The 24,956-nt window shown below is 43.9% G+C and overlaps 1 protein-coding gene across 2 annotated transcripts in view; it reads left to right on the top strand.

The window, feature by feature from the left end:
- The first annotated feature begins 948 nt into the window (after positions 1–948).
- cdk6 (cyclin dependent kinase 6) overlaps positions 949–24,956 on the top strand; it is a 42,887-nt gene continuing 18,879 nt past the window's right edge. Inside the window, exons 1-4 of one of the 2 annotated variants that reach the window (XM_033637283.2) lie at positions 949–1,602; positions 2,424–2,773; positions 6,800–6,935; positions 12,893–13,060. In XM_033637283.2, the coding sequence (XP_033493174.1) occupies positions 2,550–2,773; positions 6,800–6,935; positions 12,893–13,060 (528 nt within the window). In that variant the 5' untranslated portion in view covers positions 949–1,602; positions 2,424–2,549. Of the gene's footprint in view, positions 2,774–6,799; positions 6,936–12,892; positions 13,061–24,956 lie in introns of both variants that reach the window. The other variant, XM_033637284.2, reaches the window with a different exon arrangement.

Below are 24,956 nucleotides of genomic sequence, written 5' to 3'. Positions count from 1 at the left end.
GAGAGCACATTGTTTTTAATTTCTACACACATGTGTTTCATTATTGCTTTTGTATATTCTTCACTTTGCTTAAAAAGTGCTCTACAAATAAAACTATCATTATTATAAATTAACACAGATATAATACGCAGTGTTATAATTTTTAAGCACCAATACATGTAGGCTTTTAAAACAAAACTAATAAGTAAAATAAAGCAAAAATGAAACATGTTAAAAATGTGAAAAGGGATGCATAAAAAGCCAACATTTAATTATGTATATACAATTTCATTTCCATAGGTTAGAAGATATTTAAATGCTAATTTATTTAATTAATTTGAGGTTTTAATAAGTGACAATATTTATTCAATATTGCAGTTTTATAGGCTATAATAAATTCATTAATTAACTTGTACACGTATGTAAAATATATATGATTTCAGCTGAACAATTTAAATTTGCTGTCGAGTAATTTTGTTTTAACATTAGGCCTAAATTAATTATGATTATCATTAGGCCTACTAAATATTGTGACACTTTAATAATCTTCCATCCTTTACTGTGGAATTAATCAAAGGTATACCCTGATGATGATGATGATGATGAAGTAGGTGATGCTCTGCAGACTTTTCCATATTTTCAAAATTTAAAAAAAACTTTGTCATGTATGTCCATCACGCCTGATGTGGGGCGTGGAGCCCTGCAGACGACCACCCGAGCAGAGGAGTCCCCCTGCCACAGATCAAGCCACCGGGCCTTGAACCTGACCCCTCAGGACCATCTAGGGCGAGCTTGTCACATTGCATCCCCGCTGGCGCATTGTTGCCTGCAGGAGTTCCTCAATGCTTTGAGGGAGGGGTGGGGGGTAGATAGATAGTGTGGCCGTCCATCCAATAAACCGCCTCTCTCCCCTCTCCGATCCCTGTGGTGCTCCCGGTTTTGACACAGGAGACAAAACCCGCGGAGAGGACTATGAATGGTAAAGCACCGAGGAGGCCGAGGGAGAGCAAAAAGGAGGCGGTGAGCCTTTGTAGTCGGGGAGGAATGCGGAAATGTCCCCGCTCCGTGTCAAACCTCTCTGAAGGGGGTCAGGCCACATTCAGCCGGCGTGGGAAAGCCAGGCAGAGACGGAGCTCACACAGGCGGAGCGGGGCTGCAGTTGCATAGGCCTATCCGGGGATATATGGAAGAAAAAAAGAAGGGGAGAGAAAGGAGAAAATCCAAAGAAGAGCGTGGTTTTGGAGGGCTGTGTCACGCGTTTGCCTTTGTCCTATGACCCCCCCATCATCTACGCCCCCTTCCCCTCCACCACCTCCCACACACGCACACACACAGTTGCAGTGAGAGTGCGTGTGAGTGAGTTTTCGTGCAACACACCACCACCACCACCACCACCTCCTTCTCCTCCTCCTCCCTTGTTTGAGTGTCTCTGCTTGGGCTGGTGCAGTCTGAGGGATGGGGGATTAGAGCCTGCACCGTCCAACTACCTGTGTGGCCCCCGCATGGAGGACAGTGGACAGGGATGCGTTTGATGCAGGACATTTTATCCGAGACGCGAATGCCTCCTCAGCATTGTATCGGACATGCCGACGTTGCGACATTTTATTGACAACATTAACCAAGGTAAACACTGAAAGTGGGGGTATATCTGCAGAATTGTGTGCCAGAAATTGTCTTTAAGAGTTTAGAAATGTGTCTTTAAAATCCAATATCATTTTAAAAGCGCAAAAGAGCGACTCCCGAGCTTGCTAGAATTTAAATGAGCCTATTTGAGCGCACGCACAATTAAATTAGAAAAAATTCGGGGAAGGCACCCGAGCTGACACAAACACCTTTAAAACTCTGCCACTGCACTGTTTTACGCATTTACAGCGGTTTCGGGTGTGAAAGTTGAGTTTTACGGTGTTTTAAATGGACTGTTGCTGTAGGAAGTTCAGACAATGCAATCAGTAGACAGCCACGTGCTCGCTCGCCAAGTTTGTGTCGCCTCAAACAGAAAGTTTGATAAAGCAGGACAGGAGAAGCAGTCCGCATGTTGTTGTGTTAGTTTAAAACAGCTCGGTGTGTGAGGTTTGTGCTTTCTTTTTGCGTGTTCTCTTTAAATGTTTAATTTCCTTTTACCAGAGTTGGACAGCCCACATGAGCATAACTCCAACAGCATTGCATTTGGGGTGATTTTCTGAACGCGCGAGAGTGTTTATTTGGTGCAAAGCTTCTTTTTAAATGTGGCTAATTTGAATTATTTGACATTACTTTGTGTTAGAGGTAGGAGGACATGTTATGCGTAATAGGAGGAGGAGTGGAAGTTGGGACGCAACGGGGCTCTTGTGTTGATAGTCGGAATAAAACATGATGACAGTCCTGTTATTGCCTACCTGGAGCACCGTTTGACCAACTCTGACAAAGATGGTGTCTTCCTCCATCTGTGTCTCCCTGTCATCTAGGCATTGCATGTGCCAACTTTTTTCTGTGAATATGCCTTTGTGAGAAACTCTCTGGCTCGTCACCCTCGCCGGGATTCCCCGCAATATTTTCAACAAGAGAGGAGGAAAAAAAAAAGTTCTGCAAAAATGGACAAAGAAAGTACTGGTACTCAATATGAGCCTGTGGCCGAGATTGGAGAAGGCGCTTATGGGAAAGTGTACAAGGCGAGAGATTTGAAGAACGGGGGACGCTTTGTAGCCCTAAAAAGAGTTCGTGTCCAGACGGAGGAAGAGGGGATGCCTCTCTCCACCATCCGGGAGGTGGCGGTACTGAGGCAGCTTGAAGCCTTTGAGCACCCCAATGTTGTCAGGTAAGTGAGGGGGAGAGGTGGGTAGCCCTGTGTGTGTGTGTGTGTGTGTGTGTGTGTGTCTCTCTCTGTGTGTGTAGCCTATATGTGTTTGAATTTGAGAGAGTATGTGAGAGACATGTTGTATACAAGACAGACACACACATCACTTCCTTTTTGATGGTCTCCAGTGGAAACCATGCTGCCTCATATGACCTTTAGGTTAGGCACACACTCATCCTTGTCCACTGTTTGTGTAGCAGAAGTCCTCTTCTTTAACTGTTTCCTGCTGACAATGTGAAAATGGGGGTTGCATAATGATGAGCCGCGTGCTGCCACTGTTGGGGGGCACACCTGTTAAGATCATAACTGTCTCCATTTGCATTGTTGTCTGCGATGTAAGTCTGGCGTCTAATATGAAACCACACCTCTGGTTTGTCAGAAGTAGTTAGCGGCAATCACTTTTATCCACCTCATGCGCCTAGAAGATGCAACAGCGTTACAAACTGGTGGCGTTCCACCCCGTTTCCCCAAAGAAATGGCACCAGAACAGTGTGTGCGTCTTCTTAAATGCGTAAATGCTTGGAAAAGACATCATAATACAAATGACACTACCTGTTTATATTAAAGATTGACTGACTAATAAATAGTAGAGCAAGAGCACTTTGACAGGACAGGTGAGTATTGATAAATGCACATGCAACCTGTGACGCTGCCTTTCAAAGCTGGCTTTCTGCAGAATCTTTTTAGCTTACATTAGTTTTCATGAGATTTATCTGCTAATATATTCAAAGTATCTAATAATATTCCAAACTCAAGGTTCATTATCGAGTTAATATGTGAGCTAGGGCTGCAGACAACAATTATATTCAATTACAATTATAATAATTATATACTTTCTAAATGAATTGTTTGCTCTTTTTAGAAAACAAAAAAAGCACCTCAGACGCTCCTCACAATCCCCAAAGCACCACATCAACATCATCATTTGACCACAAAACCAAAACTCCCATGGCGGACACTGTGGAAGATGACCGGATATAAACAGCTCATTCTAATATTACCAAAATGCAATGATAGTTAGTTCCAAACTAATGAAAACACAGTTATGAATATGAATTTTATTGCTGCCATTTTATCTTCCGAAATCCTACTAACTGGAGCTTTAATTGACAAATCATTGCAGCTCAGAAGCGAGCGCTGATTTTAGAATATTCACTCAATACTCATCGCAAATGAGTTCCCAAGATCAGCGAAGAATCTTCAAATATTCAAGGTCACCAAGGATGATCACCTTTTTATATATAATCTTTCAGTTCACTAAGGGCTGAAACTAGCATTACTTTAATTGAATATTAATCTGACAATTATTTTAACGGTTAATTAATTGTTTTGTCTATAAAATGTCTAAAACTTTGTGTCACAATTTCCCAGAGCCCAAAGTGACATCTTCAAATTGCTTCTTTTGGCCAGCCCACAGTCCAATACCTGGAGACCTTCTTCATTTACCTTATCATGACAAAGACAAGCAGCAAATTTTCACATTTAAGAAGCTGGAAGCAGCAAATGTGATGTTTTTGCTCGACAAATGACTGAACAATCTTCTTTCAATGGACTAATTGATTATTAGACTAATCATTGCAGCTCTAGAATACAGTATGTAACAAAAAAAGCATGTCACATGTTTGATGCATTTAATATAATCAGTATACTCTATGCTGTCAAAGTGCCCTTGAGCAAGACACTGCTGCTCTCCCAGCTCAGTTACTTTAAGTCATGCTGGCTCTAGTGAATATAGCCATTTTAAAGGCAGCCCAGTTTGTTGTTGTCCTCCTCTCTGCTCGGCACACAGAGCACATTTTCTTTCAGTTTTGTAATGAATTGTTTACTCAGAGGTCAGCACTCAGATACTGCGTCATGTGTTGGCACTAGCCAAGGTCGGACCTTGGCACTGTTTTTAAATCATGGAATATTGAGCGCTTTGGGATTGAAGAGGAAGCTCTAAATGTATGTTTTCAGAAGCCTGGCTACTGCCCTTGTGCCTCTAACAATAATTCCCCGGCGTATAAATGAATAATGGAGGATAATGGTTATGGTTTTCTCTTAATGGGATCACAATAGGTTTTGTTCTCACTTGAAGACAAATACGTCAGCGGGTATAAAGTTTTCTTTACTCAGTTTTATTTAGTGGTCAAACACACTTTGCGCACTGCTGTGAGAGCACAGGCTCAACATGCAGTAGCATTTGTTGCAATAAATCAGTTCAAGAGTGCAAACTATCAGCTCTTCAGGGACTTCACCATCCTCCAGTTTAGCAAACCAGCGAGGCAAAGCAAGCGCAGGCCAGGAAGGGTGCATTGTGGGCCTTCTGTGTGACTCCAGGCAACCCCTGGATGTTTGTAATGAGGCCCATTATTCATTCCATATGTTCAGTGTCTGCTGAGAGCCCCCATTGTAGCCCAACAATCGAGCTGTGAGGGGCGTTTAACCCCAGCGCTTGGAGAGGAGGGCGTCGCCTATTTTGTGACATCATGCACAGTACTAATACCTTGAATGAATCGCCTCTCGCTCACTGCAGCGTTTCCAAGTCTGCTGATTACAAGGGTGTTGGCAGGGATACACGGTGCCCCGTTGGATAGGAATGAAAGCGTTTCCGGAGAGATTTAGTCATTTCTTTCCACGCTTCGATTTTAAACGGCTTATGTAGATTAGTTAGTTTGAAATCTAGCAGCACATGCACTGAAAATAATATCAAAATATTGACATGACATTGTGAAGGATCACTATGAATCTTCGGTGTCAATATCTACTCTAATCCCACCAATCTTTGCATTTGAGGTTGGAAGTCAAAGTTGGTACACAGCGGTCATGACTATTCAACACTTCATTGGCTCACTCACATTTACTCAAAGATAATAATGGTGTACTTTAGAAGTGCTGCGATGACAGTAACCCAACACAACGTGCCTGATGGAGATCCATCACGACTCCCTTCGTCTCCCGTGTTGTTGATGATGCTGCCTCTGCAGCGGCTGCACACAGGGTCCACTCGACTCCCCATAGAGCATCAGGAGTTGTCATAGTGCTGGTTGAGGAATGCTGCTTGTGGTCCCCAGCTCTTTGAAGAGGACATACTGGATAGCTTTTTTTTCAGCTTTTCACCAAAGCCTGCCTTGGCAGGTCCGCCGACATAATCTGGATTCTTGGCCTTAGTTTGTTGCCTAGTGAAACACAACCTTAAGCGCTGGTGTTTGGGACTCGATTGTCTCGAATCTTCAAAAGCTTCGAGGAGAAGTAGTTTTTAAGGGTAACCTGACACAGTGTTATCTGGGTGTCCTGCAGCACACCATAATTCAGGACTCTGTAGGATAACCAGGAGCCTAGAGTTCAGCCTCAGATTCTTGGCGTAAGATTTAATGTGCGAGAATGGATGATGCTTTCCTGACCAGCCACAACGCAGACACTTAAACTCTCAGCTGATGAGGTTTTATTGGAAGACTGTCCTTTTCCACAAAAGAAAAAACAGTGTGCATCCCCTTTGTCTTCTTTGTGCTGTGTCATAAGACTCTTTACTCATGCAGTCATTTGCATACAGGCATAACTAATAACATTAACGGAGGCTCCATTACATTAAGGTGTTCCAGTAAGTCACAAGTCATTATTAATGTCATTAGTTACACCTGTGTTTCACATGTCTAGTTTGCTGTGTATGAAAGCACTCCCTAAGTGCACTGTTTACTTTATTACATTATATAATATGGAGTGAATTTAACAGCCTTACACAGTAGAACCAAAACTGTTGTGTCCATAAAAGTGGTACTAAAAAGTCAAAATCTTAATTTACTACTCACTATATAATAAGCTGAGTGTTCATTTTGAGGGAGATGGTGAATGAGTGCACAGAAAGAAAGAAAATGCAAACAGAACAACAGACTTGTGAGATATCCGCTCAATAGTTGTAGTCAGGAGCTTAGTTGCAGCTTGCTGAGCTAAGCGGACCCCACTAAATCAATTGTATTGATCTCCTCCACCTGTTCCTCTTGTTTCTAGGTTGTTTGATGTGTGTACAGTCTCTCGGACTGACCGGGAAACCAAGCTCACTCTGGTGTTTGAGCACGTGGATCAGGACCTGACCACCTACCTGGAAAAAGCCCCTGACCCCGGAGTACCACCCGAGACCATCAAGGTAACCACTGTTATCTTAAGACTACAAAACCCACTAACATCTGGCGTGTGTCGTTAGTGGGAAAGGTTAAAATTGGCTGTCACTTCTGGGGCAAATGACTCTACAGTAATCACAGGTATTGATTGGTTCAAGCTCTGACTGGCTTAGATGGGAACATGACACCTCGGTGGGTGTGCAAACTTTGTCACCATCCAAGCAGTGCGCCAACATTGCTCCAAACTAGTCAGCACAGATTTGAAAAGAAACTAAAGATATAACCGCTGCAACGTTTTCACTGGCCTCCATGCTGCTTTCTGCTGCTCACTAACCCTGTTTTTGCATTTGTGACATTGAATGTGACACCCCAGAAAAAGAAAGGCATACTTGTCTATTGCAGAGCAATGTGAGTGCAACTTGTGGAGTACATGTTAATATTCCCAGACAAATTCCAAAACATTTAAGAAGTTAATTTGACATATTATTTCCAGTTCCTGTTTGAAATATATAGGAAGTGATTTGCTAATACTCTGTGGCTTGAACACCACATGACCAAAGCCGCGTCTGTACGGTAGTGAGTGAGTTTCCTTGGCCACAGACACAGAGGACAGAGTGCAGTCCCCTCCAACATCAGAGGTACAGGAGCATTTTGAAGGGCAGCACATGTGGCAGATGGGCTCCAAATTAGAGGCTCCTCGGCTTCTCTATTTTCACTCTGCCCTCTCCCTCCAAGTTTACACTGCATCACAGATGGAGACAGAGGAAAAAGCGTGTGCAAGAAACTTTGTCTAAGTCCTAACAATTGTACTCCACAGTAGTTCAACCTTTATACCACCATTTCTACTGCAAACATTCAAAACCCCGACCACTATCAATTTCTCCCATTAAATAAATCCACTGAGTGTCTATTTACGCTTCGCCAAAAGGCCGGAAATGGACGTGTCGCCAGCTACTTTCCTCTGTAACTGTCTCCTTTTGTTTTACTCTTTCCCACACTCACACCTTTTTTAAAAAATCTCTATCGCGTTTCACCCCAAGGTCTGTAAATGTATCGTGTGCAATATTAGAGAGATATACTGTATCTCTATTTTTGGACAGAGGGGCCTCAGAGTTTTAAGTGTCATATTTGAAACAGAGAAGTTCTGGAGCAACCGTTGGTTTTCACCCTGGGGGCCAGGTTTACCTGTGAAAGTTTTGTGTGGAGCAGAAATGCTGGTGGGGTGCTTTGCAAGTGTAGACGAGTCACGAACACACCTGAGGCTTTCCCAGGGTTTCTACTGACGCTGATACAGTGTATGGTGCTGTGGTTTCTATGGATATCTCAGGGCAGTGATCATTGCGTTGATCATGATGTTAGATTTCAAGTGTTGTACTTCTGTAAGTCTTACACATTCACATGAAAACCTATGACTGCTGATGACACTGCATTTTAGGGCTGCAACTCATGATATTTTCTGTTAAGCTGCCAGTTATTTTCTAAATTAAACAATTAGTTGTTTGGGCTTTAAATGTCAGAAAGTGTTTCCCAACGCCCAAGATTACATCTTTATGTCTCTTGTTTTGTCCAAAAGCCCAAAGATATTCAGTTTACTCTCAAAGAGGAGTAAAGAAACCTGAAAATATTCACATTTAAAAAACTGTAATCATAGAAATTAGACTTTTTTTTCTTTAAAAAATCACTCAAACCAAATGATCGGTTCTCAGATTAGTTGCAGATTAATTTAATAGTAGCTGTCTTTGTTTATTTGACTGTAAAGTGAATATCTTTTGGTTTTGCACTGTTGGCCAGACACAATTTAAATATGCCGCTTTGGCTCTGCACTGTTTTCTGATATTGATGATGATGATATGAAAATAATGATCTTAGCAAATAGTTGATATTGGAGGGAAATGTTAGCTGGAGTCATTTGATTGTTCATGAGGTGTGGATATGACTATTAGTGCGTAAACTGATGCTTAAAAGATTATTCATTACTCGATCAACAGAAATTGACAGATGAATAATTGATCACCATTTTGCGTAATTTGCCTTGGCGTTTATATCTTTCTGGAAGGCCGCTCTCGAGGACGTGGCCTGCTGTCACACAAAGTGGTGAGACGCAATAATCGCTGATATGGGGATGACAGTGCACACTTTTCGACAGCCAGTCACTATTTTTGACAGGCGTCCATCATGTTGCATTTGATTGTGCAAAGAAACATTCAAGAAGTTCAAATCCTTCTGTCTGCACACCAGGCCAGCTGCTACATGAAGTGGGCTTATTTGTCACATTGTCAGTTTTGATAAGTAACAAAAATTGTTGGCAGCAGCCCCCTACCAATTCTGACATGGGAAAAGCTTTGGGAGGAGGTTTCCGATGCCACTCAACGACCCAACGAGCGTTTCGTTTGAAGCATACTGACCCCTCAAGGCCCCCCTCCCTCTTTTGCTTTCTCCTAACACCCATACAGCTGGAGCCTGGAGGGGACAAAAGGACAATGATGGAGTGACAAGATGACACAGGCACCATCCCCTGTTATTTCTAGGACAGTGGACACTGCGCAGTAACCCCCCCAAATGCCCCCCCTTCCCAGCAACTCAATTTGCCCCCGGCAATATACCAAATGACACCAGATCGTGAATCCCAAGTTTAGCACACCTGTGTCTGTCTCATTAAAGGCTTACCTATTCAAGAGTGTCACCCTTGAATACCCTAAACCAAAGACAAACACCCTCAGCCATAGACCCTAAACTAAAAAGGAACAGGCATAGTTTTCCTCAAACCCAATCCACCCCCAGCACCAGACACCCCACCCCACCCCAGCCTGTCCATTTCAGCCCCCACCCTCCACCACCCACTCAGCCTTACTCAGACTCAAGACCCACCACATGGTCATTGATGAAAGAGGTCCTCCTCCAGGAATCAAATGAGCTGGAAGGACATCAAGGAGCCGGGCTGCCCCAGCCCCAGTGCTCCTCAGCCGGGCCAGCGCTTGGGTCTCACCCACCCTCCTCCGCCGCCACCGTCCAAGCCTCCACAACTCCATTCTCTGGGCCCATAAAGGGGGAGGTTAATGAAGCATGGGGAGGGAATTACACTAACGCTAACCGGCAGATGTCCCATATTGTGCCTAGCTACAATAAACAATATGGCTGCCTCTGGTGCATTTGCATTAGAAAAGGAGGCGCACTCAGAAAGCCATGTTTTGACTGCATCTCGCAGAGGGCTGACTACTTTTTTCCTGCTCCTCCTGCTTTTTCAGGGTCAGATCTGTTGCCGTTTTGTGTGATTTTTGTTTCCTCTTGGCCAAGTTGCTGGTGGGGTTTTTGAAGGTCAAAGTGCTGCCAGTTGAAGACAGTTATGTGTTGAGCAACTCGTGAGCCTTATTACTGCTGAAATCAACTTTGTGTGAGGCAAAGACGAGGCTCACCGTTGCTCTCCCGGCCACATGTGGGCTTAAACCTTGTGGCAGCAGTAATTTGGGGATTTTAACTTCTAAACTTGGTGTTTTTTTTTATATTGGCACTGCAGCAAGGTACGCTGTTGAACATAGTTGGAATATTTTTCACTACTCAGTGTGTTGTGAGTGTAATTGATACAGCAGAGAAGATGGCACTCAGGCCAAAGGGGCCAAGATTGTTTGTGTGTTTGTCCAAGAGTCACACTTCTGAGATAATTAGTGTTTACTAGGAAATGCTGCTGAAAGGAAGCATGATGAAATGGCTATTTAAAGCGGAGAGGAACTGATGGGTGGGGGGGGCATGCTATTGTGTCAACCCCCCTCCAAACACACACACACACACACACACTCGCAAAATAACCAACTGCCTGCCTCTCGTCTCCTATGGCCCTGTCTGTCTGCTGCCCTCCTCGCTGGGTCATGGCTGGATGGAGATGTAGAAAGGAAGGTCTGTTTATGCATCCTGCCTGCCCTTGGTCAGAGGGCACACACACACGTGCATGCTCACACACACACACACACACACACACACACACACACACACTGATGCACCCTTACACAGTCTGAGGTGCACACACACAAATGGAAATGTAGATACACACATATTATGTTAACACAGACCCAGAGGGACACCCAGTTTGTGTGTGTATACACACACACACAAACACACACATCACTCCCCATCTCCACATATTGTATGAGGCGTCCTGTCTCCTCCTCTATGGCCAGCACAGCAGCCAGCCCCGCGCCGTTTGCTAATGTTTTCTGCTTGAGTGTGCAGACCCCTTTGACTCACTCACCAGCTGGTCGGCCAGTGAATAGAGCTGCGGGCTCAGGTCCATGTCACTTGTGAGGTCTTGGCGGAGGCTTTTGGGGGTGTGCGTAGGGGGCATGTGTGTGTGTATAGGAGGGAGTGTGTGTGTGTTTTGGAGGGGGGGGGTTGTACCCGCTAGGATGCAACACATTGCCACCAGCATCACCGCATTTTACTATGTGTCCTTGTCCTTTACTGCATTTGATTTTCTGTCAGACACAGTGATTGCGGAGACGTACGTTTTTACCCACAGACATTTTTTTTAATCTGGCCTGAAGCTGAAACAGCTCTCCCTAGACTTTATTTTATCAACAACAATCCACATCATAGCTCTGCCAAAACCACCCAGCCACAATCCCTTGTAATGACTTGTTATTTGTTTACAGGTGCAGGACCTGTTTGAGAGTATTACGGTTTGAAGAGAACAAGTCCAAGCTGGTTTCCGACACAGTTCATTCGTGTTACTTTTGCCCGTGTGTCATGGATGCGGTGCCTATGGCCATTTCTGAGGTCAGCTTTTGGGCATAAAAAGAGAACAAGCGCCAATTAACTCGAGCAGGACAGCTGCTGAGAGAAAGAGATCCATGCTTGTGCAGCGCTGGGCCTCTCTCTGCTTCTATCGTGTGTCAGTTATCAAACATCTGCCACAGTCGACAAGAAAAGACACAGGCCTCTTCCAGTTAACTCCCTCCATACCACAATGTCTCAGCCTTTATACTTAACTTCTCACTGCAGGGTCCTGTCATTCAGGCCTTTTGTTGCCTTGTTTGAGAGAGGAATGAATTAAAATGTTGATGTAGAAGTGTGGGAGGCCATCTGTCTTTGGCAGTTTTGCAAGTACAATAATAGCGAAACTACTTTGGAAATCAGATCAATCAGGTGTGATTCAGTCATTCTGCGCAAAATACGGAAAATGTAATCAAACTTTAACCATTTGGTCTGCGCTGGTCGCTAAATGTCACCTAACATTTAAAGGAACGGTTCACCCCAAAGTCAAAAATACATATTTTGCAGTGTAGATTGTTTTGTTGATTTGCAGAGTGTTGGTGATATCAGCGGTAGAGATATCTGCCTTCTCTTGAATATAATGGAACTAGGTGACACTCGGCTTGTGTTGCACAAAGCGGCAAAAAAAACTACATATGAAACAGTCAACAGCAATGTCCCCTCCCAGAAACCCTGACCCGGGTACTCAAGATAAAGGAATTGTGCATCTACTCACGGAAGAAAGGCTGGTGCTCATGGCAGTGCGAGATGTACACATTAATGGCGTCCTCCTCGGCTGAGCTGTAACATTGGCTACCTCAGTGATGTTAGGTGCACACTTCCTTCTTTGCAGTGATGCAGTTGGCGGGTGTCATTCAGTAGAAAGAAGATAGTTCCTGCGTAAAATTGTGTGGGTTATCTTATTTTTGAGCGCCACAAAGAGAGAGCCATCTAGTTTGATTGTATCCAAGAGAAGGCAGACATCTCTATGGCCGATATTTCAACTCGCAACTCGCATTAAAACAATCTAGCCTGACACATAGTTCTATAGGTAAGAGGAGAATTATATATTTTTGATTCTTGGGTAAACTGTCCCTTTAAACCTTGTCAGGACTCAATTATCCCAAAGCTTACATCATCCTAATTTCAACTTTATCGTATCAAATCTCTGTCCTTGTCATGTTTACAAAAACATCCACCCCCTCTCTTTCTTTGTCCTGTCTGTTTTGTCGTCTTGCAGGATATGATGTACCAGCTGCTCCAGGGGCTGGACTTCCTGCACTCGCACCGCGTGGTTCACCGTGACCTGAAGCCCCAGAACATCCTGGTCACCAGCGGAGGACAGATCAAACTGGCCGACTTTGGTCTCGCCCGCATCTACAGCTTCCAGATGGCACTCACCTCTGTGGTGAGTTGTGTGTCTGAGCTCAGTGGGGCTCATCTAATCGTTCTCTACAACAGAGTGACTCAAAACAAACACTCCCAACACCATAAGTTCACGACTGATGAATAGAGACCCAAAAGTGGGTCACAGGATGTTTTAACTGGGTCATAGACATAAATAGACTTGGATAGAGGAATATTTCATGATATCATTGTCTTGGTTTGTGATGTCATGTGAGACAAGCCCTGGTGCAAATAGATTTGGGCTCTGTTTACTTATTGGTGAAGATTAAGTAATTTATCTGCATTCTTAGTCTTGTGTTCAGAATCTCCGTGCCAGACTGTACCTCTTACTGTTAATCTAGTCTCTGTCAGCAGATACTCACACGATATATTGAAGTACTTTCTTAAAATTTAAAGGTATATTATGCAGGATTTTCCTTAAAGACAAAAATGATCCGTCTTGAATCATCACTTATGACCATTTAGAAGTGTTTGGCGTTGTGTGTATCTGCAGGGACTCTGCCCTTTGGCTGTATTTTCTTATTTTTATTTTCCTGTGTTCGAGGCGTCCCTCGGCACAGTGCGTAGGTGAGGTTGGAGCTTTATAAAAACATAGCAACCAGTTGCATTATCGCACATATCCAAGAGGTAGCTACGAAAATTCACCTTTGAATTGTTCACAAATAGTAGCCAACAATTCTTGCTTAGTATGCCTATAAAGCTGAAATTGTTCCTCCTAAAATTTAGATCTATCTCTTTTTCTTTTAAAGCGAACATACACGTTACCAAAAAGAGACAGAACCAAAAAACAATCCCCAGCAAATTATGAAAATATCAGCAAAATAAGGGAAAGAATAACAAACCTATACCCTCGTCCCGCCTTCCTTTTTTCCTCGAAACCCGCACACTTCCATTTTTCACTCCATCATCACTTACTTGCTTCTTCTTTTCAAACAAGTACGGCGTGTAACCAAAAAAAGCAAATGGCAGCTGTTGGATCTTTGTATAAAGTCTGAAGAGTTAAGCTAGTGTGGGGGTGCACACCTGCAAGTGTGCATGTCTCTGCACATCGCGTACGCTTTTATCATTTTCAAATTTATCTTTTAATGCGCCACTCAAACTCACGCCGTCATTGCCACCAAGGCTTTTTGATAGAGCAAGACACACACCCACATACCCTCGCACACACACTGCCTTGAACTGCCCTCCCATCCCCTGAGAGTCGGATTGAAAGCGTCTAATGTGATGTAGCGGGCACTCACAGGGCATCAGCGGGTAGCTCTGCAGCGCTGGGCCAAATGATAGGGTTTCTCTGTGTAAAGTGAGAGCCAAGGGCCCCCGTGGTCCGTCTCAGGAATCCCTCAGTGGCTGCTGCAGACAGGGATGGGACAGACGAGGAGAGACAGACACCCCTCCCTTTTCCACTGTCGGTGCTTTGATGTCCAACTGTTGAGCTGTGGGCTCTGATGACCAGATAAAATAGAGAGGGAGACTGAAAGGAGTCTTTGGACGAGCTGGAAATAGGGAGAGATGAGACTTCTAAGATTAAGGTAGCCAGCAGCAGTAGCTCGGCACCTTGTTATAAGCCTGTGTTCATGAGAGAAGGGTTTCGGAACTGCTTCACATTCACACAGATCTATGCAGCCATGCCTTAAGCTGGTTTGATAATCAGTCTGGACCCCTCAGGTTCACTTGCTGTTTGATATCGCCTGTTTCTTCTATGTAGGTCTCGTCAAAGATGAACTTCAGGTGTGTGCCGTCTCGTCAGTTTTAAAATAATTTCTGCGTTGTGTTTGCACCATTTTGGAGGCGTCAAACTGCTGTGTGTAGATAGTGACATATAATCACAGAGAGTTGAGCGGCGGTGCAACGCACAGACAAAACGTTGTCTACAGTGGTTTGACATCACCCAGTGTGCTTCAACACTGATATGAAATACCATGTAAAATAAACAGCAGTGTTACTCACCCAGTCTGCCGACGGGGCACCGAAGTGATAGGAAGGAGGATGAGGGTTGTAGGTGAAGGCCACACAGCTTCTTTTTTTTCATCATGCCAAGTTAGCAAAGCTCATGGGAACGTTTAACTCAGGCTCATCCAGTCGTTCTGCATCCGCCCATGTAAGGAAAATATAAACAAACTTTGGGAAAGAATGCAAACTTTTATTCTGCTCTCAGCATCAGAATAGAGCCACACACATGTCTGCGCTGGTGTGACTGCACCACAAGGGATTACCAGGCTAGTGGACACAAGCAGGTGCTCCTCCCTTCGAGCTGACGTGTATATATACTTTATTTCTTGGCACACAAGGAAAAGTAGTCACTGTGGGCTACTTAAAAAAATTGTTATATCATGCTTATTATTTTATAAACCCTCTCGTTATTCTCAGGAAACCACGCCATACATCACAGAAAATGTAACGTTAATTAAGATGAAGTGGAATATTGTCGAACTTTATTTTGATTTTTGACTGAAATCTAATGATAAAGTTATCAATAAGTCAACAGGAGCTCTCATTGTTCACACTGCAGTTATTAGGAAATACTGATAAATGTCTGTGCTGGAAATGTCAGGACAGTTTGTCATCGGTCGGTGGACTGATTAAGCTTCAAAATTCAGGCCTTTTTTTCCCCTTATAAGTGTTTTCTCAGTTTGAGTAATGTGTGACTGTCGTCCAGGCTCTAAACTGCCATTTCTTAGTATTATTACGAAGGGTATTTTTTTTATGATTCAGATAAAACTAGTCAGTATTTCCTCTAGTTATTTCTATAACTTATCATTTAGATTAATGATGATAAAACATAGTTAACAGTCAGAGGAAGACGTACCTAACCAAAGAATTTGCATAGTGTTACAATACTCAGTGTGTTTGTGGTTTCACTGGAGGGTTTGTCTCTGTGTAGATGTTAACCTTTATTTATGACTAGACTGGGACACTTTCTGTCGAGGGTAGAATACCTAACTGGGAATTCACCTTTCAATATGAACTGCAAATATCAAGTCCCCGAAACTACTCATGCACACAGAGCGGCTCTGACTGTGTGTGTGTGTGTGTGCTCACACTCACACACTCATTTCCTGTCTTGGGTCTTTAGATTATATATAAATATATTAGATTGGGCCACAAAAAAATGATATGGAGGGTGTGTGTAAGTGCATGCATGCGCTGGAGCGTAGAGAGCGCGGGATCTTTGGTTCTAGAAGAGTGTTTGTGTGTCTGGAATCCCCCTATCAGTCCAACACACAGACACACATGTAAACACACACACACACACACGCACGCACACACACGCACAGTCTCCACTCATCCATTCAGTATTTCCTCTTGCTAATAAAAGCAGATAATCTACACTGTATGCGGCGCACATGTACACAAATACACACAGCATTTAAGAGGATCTTCCCCTTTGCCCAACAGAGCAGCAGTTGCTTATTTAGTCACCTAATGCCACCGTTACTGGCAGACAGATGGGCTTTGGAGAACTGCCGTTGCTTAAGCGAACAAGACACTTCTCTCTCACTTTCAAAGTGATTCATTTAGCACTTCTAGAATGACAAGATGGCTGAAGTGATCATTTGCATAAAGTCGTCAAAAAGAGCCCCTTTGCTCCTCGTTTTCTTTTCCCAGTGTCGCTAACTGAAAGTAGCACTCTTGTACTTTCTGCTGATGATTTACCAGCATTGCTTGAACTTCTCTTTTTGTGATGAAGTTGCTTTCTCACCTAGCAACACGCCGCGTTGTTAATGTGTCATTGACAAAAAATGTGGTTTGTGCGTGTGTGTACAAAAACGTGTGAGTCTGGCTGCATTTGCACATGCATGGTTGCGTGTGACTGATGGCCCCATCGGCATCACCCACCTACCATGTTGCACATATTTCACTCTCCCCGAAAGAGAGAGAGAGGGAGCAGAGAGAGGGAGGGAGACCACCCATTGGGTTGGTACTGGGGTCCAGATTAGGCTGCCCCTGGCAGTCCCAGGAGGTCCGTTGCTTTGTTGATGGTTTTTTAATGACCCCAGTCTGGCTACAGGCTCATTGTACTGCCGTGAGTGACAGGCAGATGGGAAAAGCTGATGGGTTAATCTGACATGCCAGAAAAGAGCGAGAGGGGTCTTTTTTTTCTGTCCATCTCATTGAGATCCCATTTCTGCCAAAGTGCTTTAGGGGAAAAACATTTCTTTTGATTTTGCTTGAATTTGGTGATAAATGCTACAGCAAAATAAAACCCTGAGACTTTGGTTGAGATTCCTTTGTATAAGTCAGTGTTAAAACATGACTTATTAACATCCAAATTTATAACATTTGGACATGTTTGATCAAAGACCCTGCGAGATATTTAACAAGTTAGAAATAAATGTCAGTATTTGACTTGGACTCATCCAATCAAAGACTCAAAATAAGCATTAGCTCGTTACTCTGAGAAAAAGTTAGGGCCCAAAGGATCTCTGTTGTTGATATTAAGATTCAACAGGGCCAGTACTATTTTGGTCACATCTGCCTTTGCGCAAAATTTTGCCTCACACCTGTCAAAAACCAAAAAACTGTCTACACTGCAAAACTGAAAAAGGAGTTTCTTAAAATCTTCACGTTTTTGCAAAAGATGCGTTTTCAGTGCCCTAAATGCAGTTTGTGTGCAGACGATAGGGGCGGGAAATATGGCCCTAAAACAAAATCAGCAGCAACTCAGAGTGAGATTCAGATTCTGTTACAATACAATTAATTCAACAAAATAGAATCTATCACAAATTACACGTTTAAACAGCTCCCAAATACAAAATAAAAATGTCTCCTGGGATCTATAGATATAAATCAAAAGGTGATTTTCCTCTTTTTTTTTTTTTTTGGCAAAATCATAAATGATTGAGTTGCTTTTTTCCCACCTGGACCTTTTATGCTCTGCTATCTCTCCTCTAGTCATCATGCTGTAACCTGTGACAGGCTGTTACGCAACACATATGTAGTTTTTTGTCGAGCCACGAGCAGCACGTAGGTTTACATTACCAAAGGTTTATGACAAAATCACTTGAAGACCTTGATACCCATGTGCGCATGGCGAGAGAAGAGAGGGAGAGACGCTGTGCTGCTGCCAGAGGAGCCGCTGACTGAGTTCCTTCTAAGCGGTAAGTCACTAAAAGAGTCTGAGAAGTCCGGGGCAGTTCATAAAACCTTCAGGATGCCACAGTTTATTCCACGCTACCGAAGCTGCTCCTCTTTTTGGAACCACTGCGGAGTCACTAATAAATTTGCTTTCAGCCATGCTTGTTGTTGCCGTGGGTAACAGTATGACGTCAACATGCTCAAGTCAAAATAGTGCAAGTATCACGATATGAGTTTTTTATATGATGTTTAAAAAATAAACCAGTAGCAGACGAAAAGCCCTTGTACGTGTGGACATAGCCTAACTTGGCGAGGAACTTTTAGCTCCATCAACGCCTCCTGGTTTAGCGGTAGGATAGGATTTTTTTGTGACTGTGTCAGAGGAGTAAAGGTTGTGTCGAGTGCTGATTCCAAACAGATAACTTGTAGTAACCTGACCTCGATGGTTTTTTCATCCTCACCAGCCACAGTAGCAACAATTGCAATACAAGGCTGACAGGATGGTCCCATGAAACCCATTTCCTTCCACTGTCATGCATGTCATGCGCATATCGTTGCCTGCTAAATTAGATCTGGAAAACTCATGGGGAATGCCAACCAGCCCTTTGTGTTCATACTTGTTGTTGAATTTGTGTTTTTAGAGTTCAAAAACAAAATAAACTGAGGGGTTGCCGTAGTTCACAGGAGATGACAGGATCAGCTTATTAGTGGCACAAGTGTTTTTTGTTTGCTTATCTTGAGTTTGTTATTGCGTTACACAGTAACCAAAAGGAATTGTATGACTCTTAAAGCCTGGTGCTTTGCAGTTTTTTTGCAGTGAAATAATTTCCCCTTTTTAATTTTCCTTTTTAAAAATAGCCTCTTTTAACACCATCTGTCAGTCAGTCTGTCAGTTTCCTGTAAACTCTGCTGTTGGGGACATGCAGAGGAGTGAAGTTGTTACCTGATCAAAGGTATTTTCCCAATCCTTCCCCCCCTAGTTCCTCTGCTCACAGCCCTCCCACTAAGCTTACCAGAATAAGACACCCATATCTCAGACGACATTAAACAAATTGAAACCAGATTTCCTGCCCGCGCTCCGACAGCAGACCGGCTTTTACATTACAAAGCTTTCAAGAGCGGCGCGACTCTTCACACTGGATTTGTATTTTCATTTTGAGAAGTGTGTCTATTTTTGGGCCCTCGTTCGACTGTGTATGCGAGTTAAAATCTGTGGGTGTCGGTAAAGGGAAAGTGTGGATTGGTGTGTTCGCAAGTTACGATGATCTCACAAGATAGTGGTGATAAAGCTGATAGATGTCTTCACGTCAGCAAACCGCATGCATCTTGATAATTTTGCTTTTGGCCTTTCGTTAATATGAAGCTCTATTTAACAGTTTGAAGGAGATGATTAAAAGTAAACCTCTTACCAATGCAATAAAATGTCAGAAAATTGTGAAAATGCCATGTGTCATTTCCCGAAGCCCAAGGTGACTTCTTCAAATTGTATGTTTTATTCGACCAGTGGTCCAAAACTTAATAGCTATTCATTTATTAGCATATAGGACAAGGAAAGGCAACAAATTCTCATATTTACGAGGTGTAAAATCAGCAAATGTTTGGCTTTTTTGCTTGAAAAAAATGACTAAAACAATTCTTAAATGATCAAAATAATTGCCAACAAATTTTCTGTCCAGTGAGTAATCGATTATTCGACTGCGACGTGCAAGCATCCGTAGTGCACTGTCACTAGTGGTGCCGAAGAGTTCAGGAACAGACGCTGATGAAACAGACATTTCTCAGCGATGACCAAGGATGAACTGGACCGTCGTGTGTCTGCGAATCTCCTCTTTTGCCAGACAATGTGTTTCTACTCTGGACAGACCGAAAGAAAGGCAGGCAGGCAGGCAGTGGCCGGGAGAGGGAGGAGGGGGAAAACCCTTGCGCTGCACGAAGGAGAGCACGTGCAGCGCACTCTGGGAATGTTTAGATATCTCCTCAAACAGCTCCGCATGGGAAAAAAAGGAAAAGTCGTCCTCTATGCTTTGACTGCAGCCGGCTGGAGCAAAGGGGCTGGCCTCAATTTGACATAAGCAAACACACACATACACACACACAGTTCACATACACGTATATGAACAGGGATATTCTGTACACACACATTCAAAGGCAGACAATCACATTGTTATTAATGTTTGCACACTCACCCTCACGTGCACAATGCAGGTCTTATATTTAATATTTCCTGTGTGCACCCCCATTTAAGTGTGTCCGAAAGAGCAGCGGTAGCACCCCCCTGCACACACACACACACACTCCTCTGCACTTCACTGCATTAATTGTTGATGGTCTCTTGGCAGTGCTCCAGGTGGGGAAAAGGGGGTTCGGACCGGTGTGTGTACGGTGCGTGTGCACACAGCCGCGCACACCGGCATCTGGATATTAAAGCCTTGTCTGTACCAGCAGCAGCAAGAGGAAGAGGAGGGGAAAAAAAGAGAAAAAATTACAGCATATATCAGGAATTTTCCAGCTAATGATGTGCGGATGTGGTAGCACTGGGGAGAGAGAGCCACTGACTGTGCTGTCTTTGTTTCGCTCGCCGAGGGCCCCATACTGCATTCCTGTACACTGTGCATACTTTGGCAACAGTTGTAGTGGCTCTTTTTTTTTCTGTTTTACTGTATACAGTTTGTGTGCTGCTCTTGCACTTTTCTTTCTAGCCCCGTAGCTCTGTCTGTCCCTCCCTCAGCCTCCACCTCTCTCCTTCTCTCCCTCCTTATTTCCTTTCTTGGCCTGCTGCAGCTGTATTATAAGGACTGTAAATTGTCCTTTTTGCCGAACAAGAGAAAGAGAGAGGGAAAGTGAGGGAGGAGTGAAATAATGGTGTTTACAACATGGCTGACTGCTAGAGCTTCGAATGGGGCCTCTCTGGAGACACAACATTACAGCCTCGGCTTCACTGTACTCTCAGAGTGCATAGTTTTGCTCACATTATTATTATAACATCCGCTCTCCTTCTCCCATATGTGGCCTGCTTATACACTCTGCAGCCTTTATCCGCTGTCCTTCCTTAGATTCATGCAGGAAGACTTTAATTTGTGGTGGATTGCTCTCAGGAATGTAATCAAATTCTAGCTTAAGACTTAAAGCATGAAACAGTCGAGCCATTTACCTGAGGGACTTAGCTGCACTGCGCATTTATTCCACTTTATTCAGTAATTGCTGAAAGTTAAAACTTCCAATCCTGCTCTTATTGACTCAATTACAACAATCATTTGGCCTGTGGTGCATCCAAAGAACTCGTCTGTGAGTGTGCATGTGTGTGTGGATGGTATGTGTCTGTGTGTGCAGTGGTGCTCTTTCATCCTGGGCTTCCTCAGTGAGAGGGAATGTAAACACGGGCCCCCAGCCAAGCTCCATCAGCCCCAGTGCCTCCGGCGCTGCAGCCTTAAGCCCCGGCTTCAGTCATCCTCATGGCATCAGGTCACGGTGAAGGTCCCCCTCGGAAGTCCACGCCGAGAGTGACAGGAAAACGTTTGTGTCATGGTAGCAGTGTTTGGGAGTCAAGGAGGATGGGGGTGAAGCATGAAGGATGTGGTTCCCAACAGCTCAACATAATTAGACGATTATTTAAAGGATATTTCCAGTTTATTACAACTTGGCTACTATTTTTGAACTTCAACATTTCTATGGATCATCATACCGTTGAGCTCATCAACATAAATCTGCAGAAAACAGAAGTGGTCAGAAATTCAAACAGGTTGTCAACGAAACAGCTGATTAAAGGAACTGTTAGATACCTGATACTGAGAAATACGCTTTATCATGCAGCAAAGGGTTGGATAAGAAGATTAATACCACTATCACATCTGTCTGTTAAATATAAAGCTACTGCCAGGGGGCGATTAGCTTAGGTTAGCATAAAGACTGGGAGCATTGGGAAGCAGCTGGCCTGGCCCTGTCCAAAAACCAAGAAGTCCACCTGCCGGCATCTCTCACGCTCACTAAGTAACACATTATTTGATCGTATTAATTTGTAAGCCGTAAGAGTGCTGCAAGGCGGATGTTTTACCTTTTGGCAGAGCCAGGCTAGCTGTTTCCCCTGTCTTCAGTCTTTATGCTAAGCTAGGCTAACTGTCTCCTTGCAGTAGATTGCGTGTGCATCCTCGAGGATCAGTCTGTAAAAACATTACTTTCTTACTTCTTTTCCTGTGTCCTATCTTGTGCAGCATGTTGGACGTCACCCTAAGTTACGTCAGCCATTTTCATTTCACAGTCACAGTTCTTCACCAGGTTGTTTTTGGCTTCCCTTGGTGTCTCTTAATAAAATAGTTGCTCTGTGGTATCGGCAGTCGACAGCCCTTTTTGAATAGGAATTATGCAAATTTGCAGGAAAGCCCAATCAGTCTTTTTTCAGCATTGGCAGTATAAAAACAAAATCGGGGAGTGCAGCAAAATGCCGCCTACCTACTTGTGTTTATACAGAATGCGCCTTTTTCGGGGCAATGGGGGGTGTGAGCAAGTAACAAAATGTGTAGCTCAGCGTATGACGTAAACCGTGACGTACTGACGAGGGAAGCCGCGGCTGGTCAGTCCTTTGGCGATTCTCTCATAAGTTGGCCCGTCCTTCACTGTTCCCATCATTTGACGGTTAATGGCCTCTTCGTTTGCGAGGACAAGGAGGATGCGCAATTCCTTGTCTCCTGTCTCCCCAGTTGCTCATCTTTCCAGTGTCTGTCAGGTTTGCGTTTCCCTCTTGCTACTAGCTGCTCGCTAATTCCTGCTATCAGCTGTTTCTTGTTAGTCCACTGCCAGTGCCAGCTCACACGTGCGGCGTCATCAACTGCTCCTCCCATGGTGGAAGGCACCTTGTTCTTTTTAAACCAAAAATGTTCCGCCAATATGACTATCCCTACGAGGCAGAAAATTGGGCACCTCAAATCAACTCGCCAGTCTGGCTCTGTGTGTTTAAACGCTCGCAGTTTGCCTGCAAAACGGCCCAACATTCGCCAAAAATCTGGCGGTGTAAAAGGGGCTAAAAACTCTAAAATGGTACGTTTAACGTTAACGTTTTAGGGATTGGGCAGAAAAGTGATTCTTAGATGCACTGGGATTCTTACTTGAAAGATAATGCATCGATGCAGAAAAGCCAATAATCTGAAATTTAAAACCCAATTCTCAACATTATGATCCCCTGTAGCAATTTATCAAGACCAGGCTTTACGTTCGTACGGTTGAACCATTTGGTTCGTGAAAAGCAACTGGCATTATGTTTACATCTCAAGTTTGGAATCGGATAGCTGAGCGAGAGCGACTGCAGATGGATACAATCTGACTTGCACCCCCAGCTTAAATGCTATCGCGTAAGCATTTTAGCTTTTATGAAGTCTGGATCATTACAAATACACTGTGTTTTAAAAGTAGTAAGTAGATGTGCCCAGCTCACTGAGTAGCATGTGAACTTTTAAGGCAGAGTTCTTAACGCAGTAGCCTGTGTACAAGTCTGGCTAAGGCCCTTTTCTGCATGTCATCCCTTTGTTTGCCCTGCCTTTCCTGTCTATTATTTACTATCAAAAATAAAGCAGAAATGCCAAAAAGAAGCAGCAAGTAGTCAAACAGTGAGAAAAGATAAATTATGCATTGATAATCGTTGTGTAATCCCATTGTAGCCCACTGAATTGGAATCAAATCGTGAGGGTGCATAGAGATTCCCACCCCCAGTGAGTACAGTGTGTTGTTACGCACAGGAAATACGACCAACACGATGTGAAAACAAGACCACAAGTCAAACCAGAATTATCCTTTAAACATCAAACACATGCTGCAGATAACTTGCATACATTTGCAGACACGCAGCACTTGGCACTGAAGCACATGAATCCAGGCAAAAGCAGGTGCTCTCTCAGTCACGTGCAAGTACTCACACACAACACAAACCAAACGCCCCCGCACTCACATGCACGCACCCCCATTGTCACACTCCTCCGCTGTGCATGCACAGTTCACTGGTGGCACAGGTCCGGATGTTGCAATTCAGACAGGCTTGGAGGTCCAGCCCAGGAGGTCTGGAGGTCCTCTGGGGCAGGAGAAGCCATTTCCTCCCTGAAGCAGAGCGGGGAGCAACAGTGAGGGCTGAGGAGGATGGTGGTGGTGTTGGTGAGGGGGAGGATGCTCTCAGCAGAAAGGAATTCCCAGAATGTTGTCCTTTTAATCTGGAGTCAGCCTCACACACTCTCTCTGTCTCTCTCTAACTCTCTCTTTTTTTGCCTCCCTTGGCTTTATCTGGCCTCCTCTGGCTTTTCTGTTACCATGCAGAAAGGGGAGAAGGGTGTCAGATAGACAGAGAGACAGATTGAAAATTCAAAGCAGCTGACCTAAGAGCAAAACACTGTACTGCACAGTTAAGGGCTGACCCCATTTTCTCTGTCTGATTGTCCTACATACTGTATATGTCTGCATCTCTGTTTTCACACAGCCCGTACAGAGGAGGGAGAGCAGGAGCGGGTAATGAGGGAATATGTGAAGCAGAACAGAGAATGAGAAGGGTGAGAAAGAGACTAAGGAAGAAGGAATGCAAACGTGGTCGGAAGAAGAGGAAGGGAAAGGACAGAAAAAAGCTCAGAACAACATTGCAATTGGGGAATGTTTCTTTTTACAACAGCCTATGTGTTGTTATAATCATCTCCATGAAAACGGTTATTAAGTCGTGGCCACGTCTCGGGACACGTTACTTTGTCAGAGGACTAGTGTTGAGACATTTAGTGGAACAGACTTGAGACTACCTTAACACAGAGACAGTTGAGTATTTTATGGAGAGTGTGAAACTATGTGTGATCATGCAT

Source organism: Epinephelus lanceolatus, chromosome 16 (assembly GCF_041903045.1).
Source record: "Epinephelus lanceolatus isolate andai-2023 chromosome 16, ASM4190304v1, whole genome shotgun sequence".
NCBI lineage: Eukaryota > Metazoa > Chordata > Actinopteri > Perciformes > Serranidae > Epinephelus > Epinephelus lanceolatus.
The sequence above is the reverse complement of the archived record's forward strand: the minus strand, read 5'-3'. Positions and strand labels throughout refer to the sequence as shown.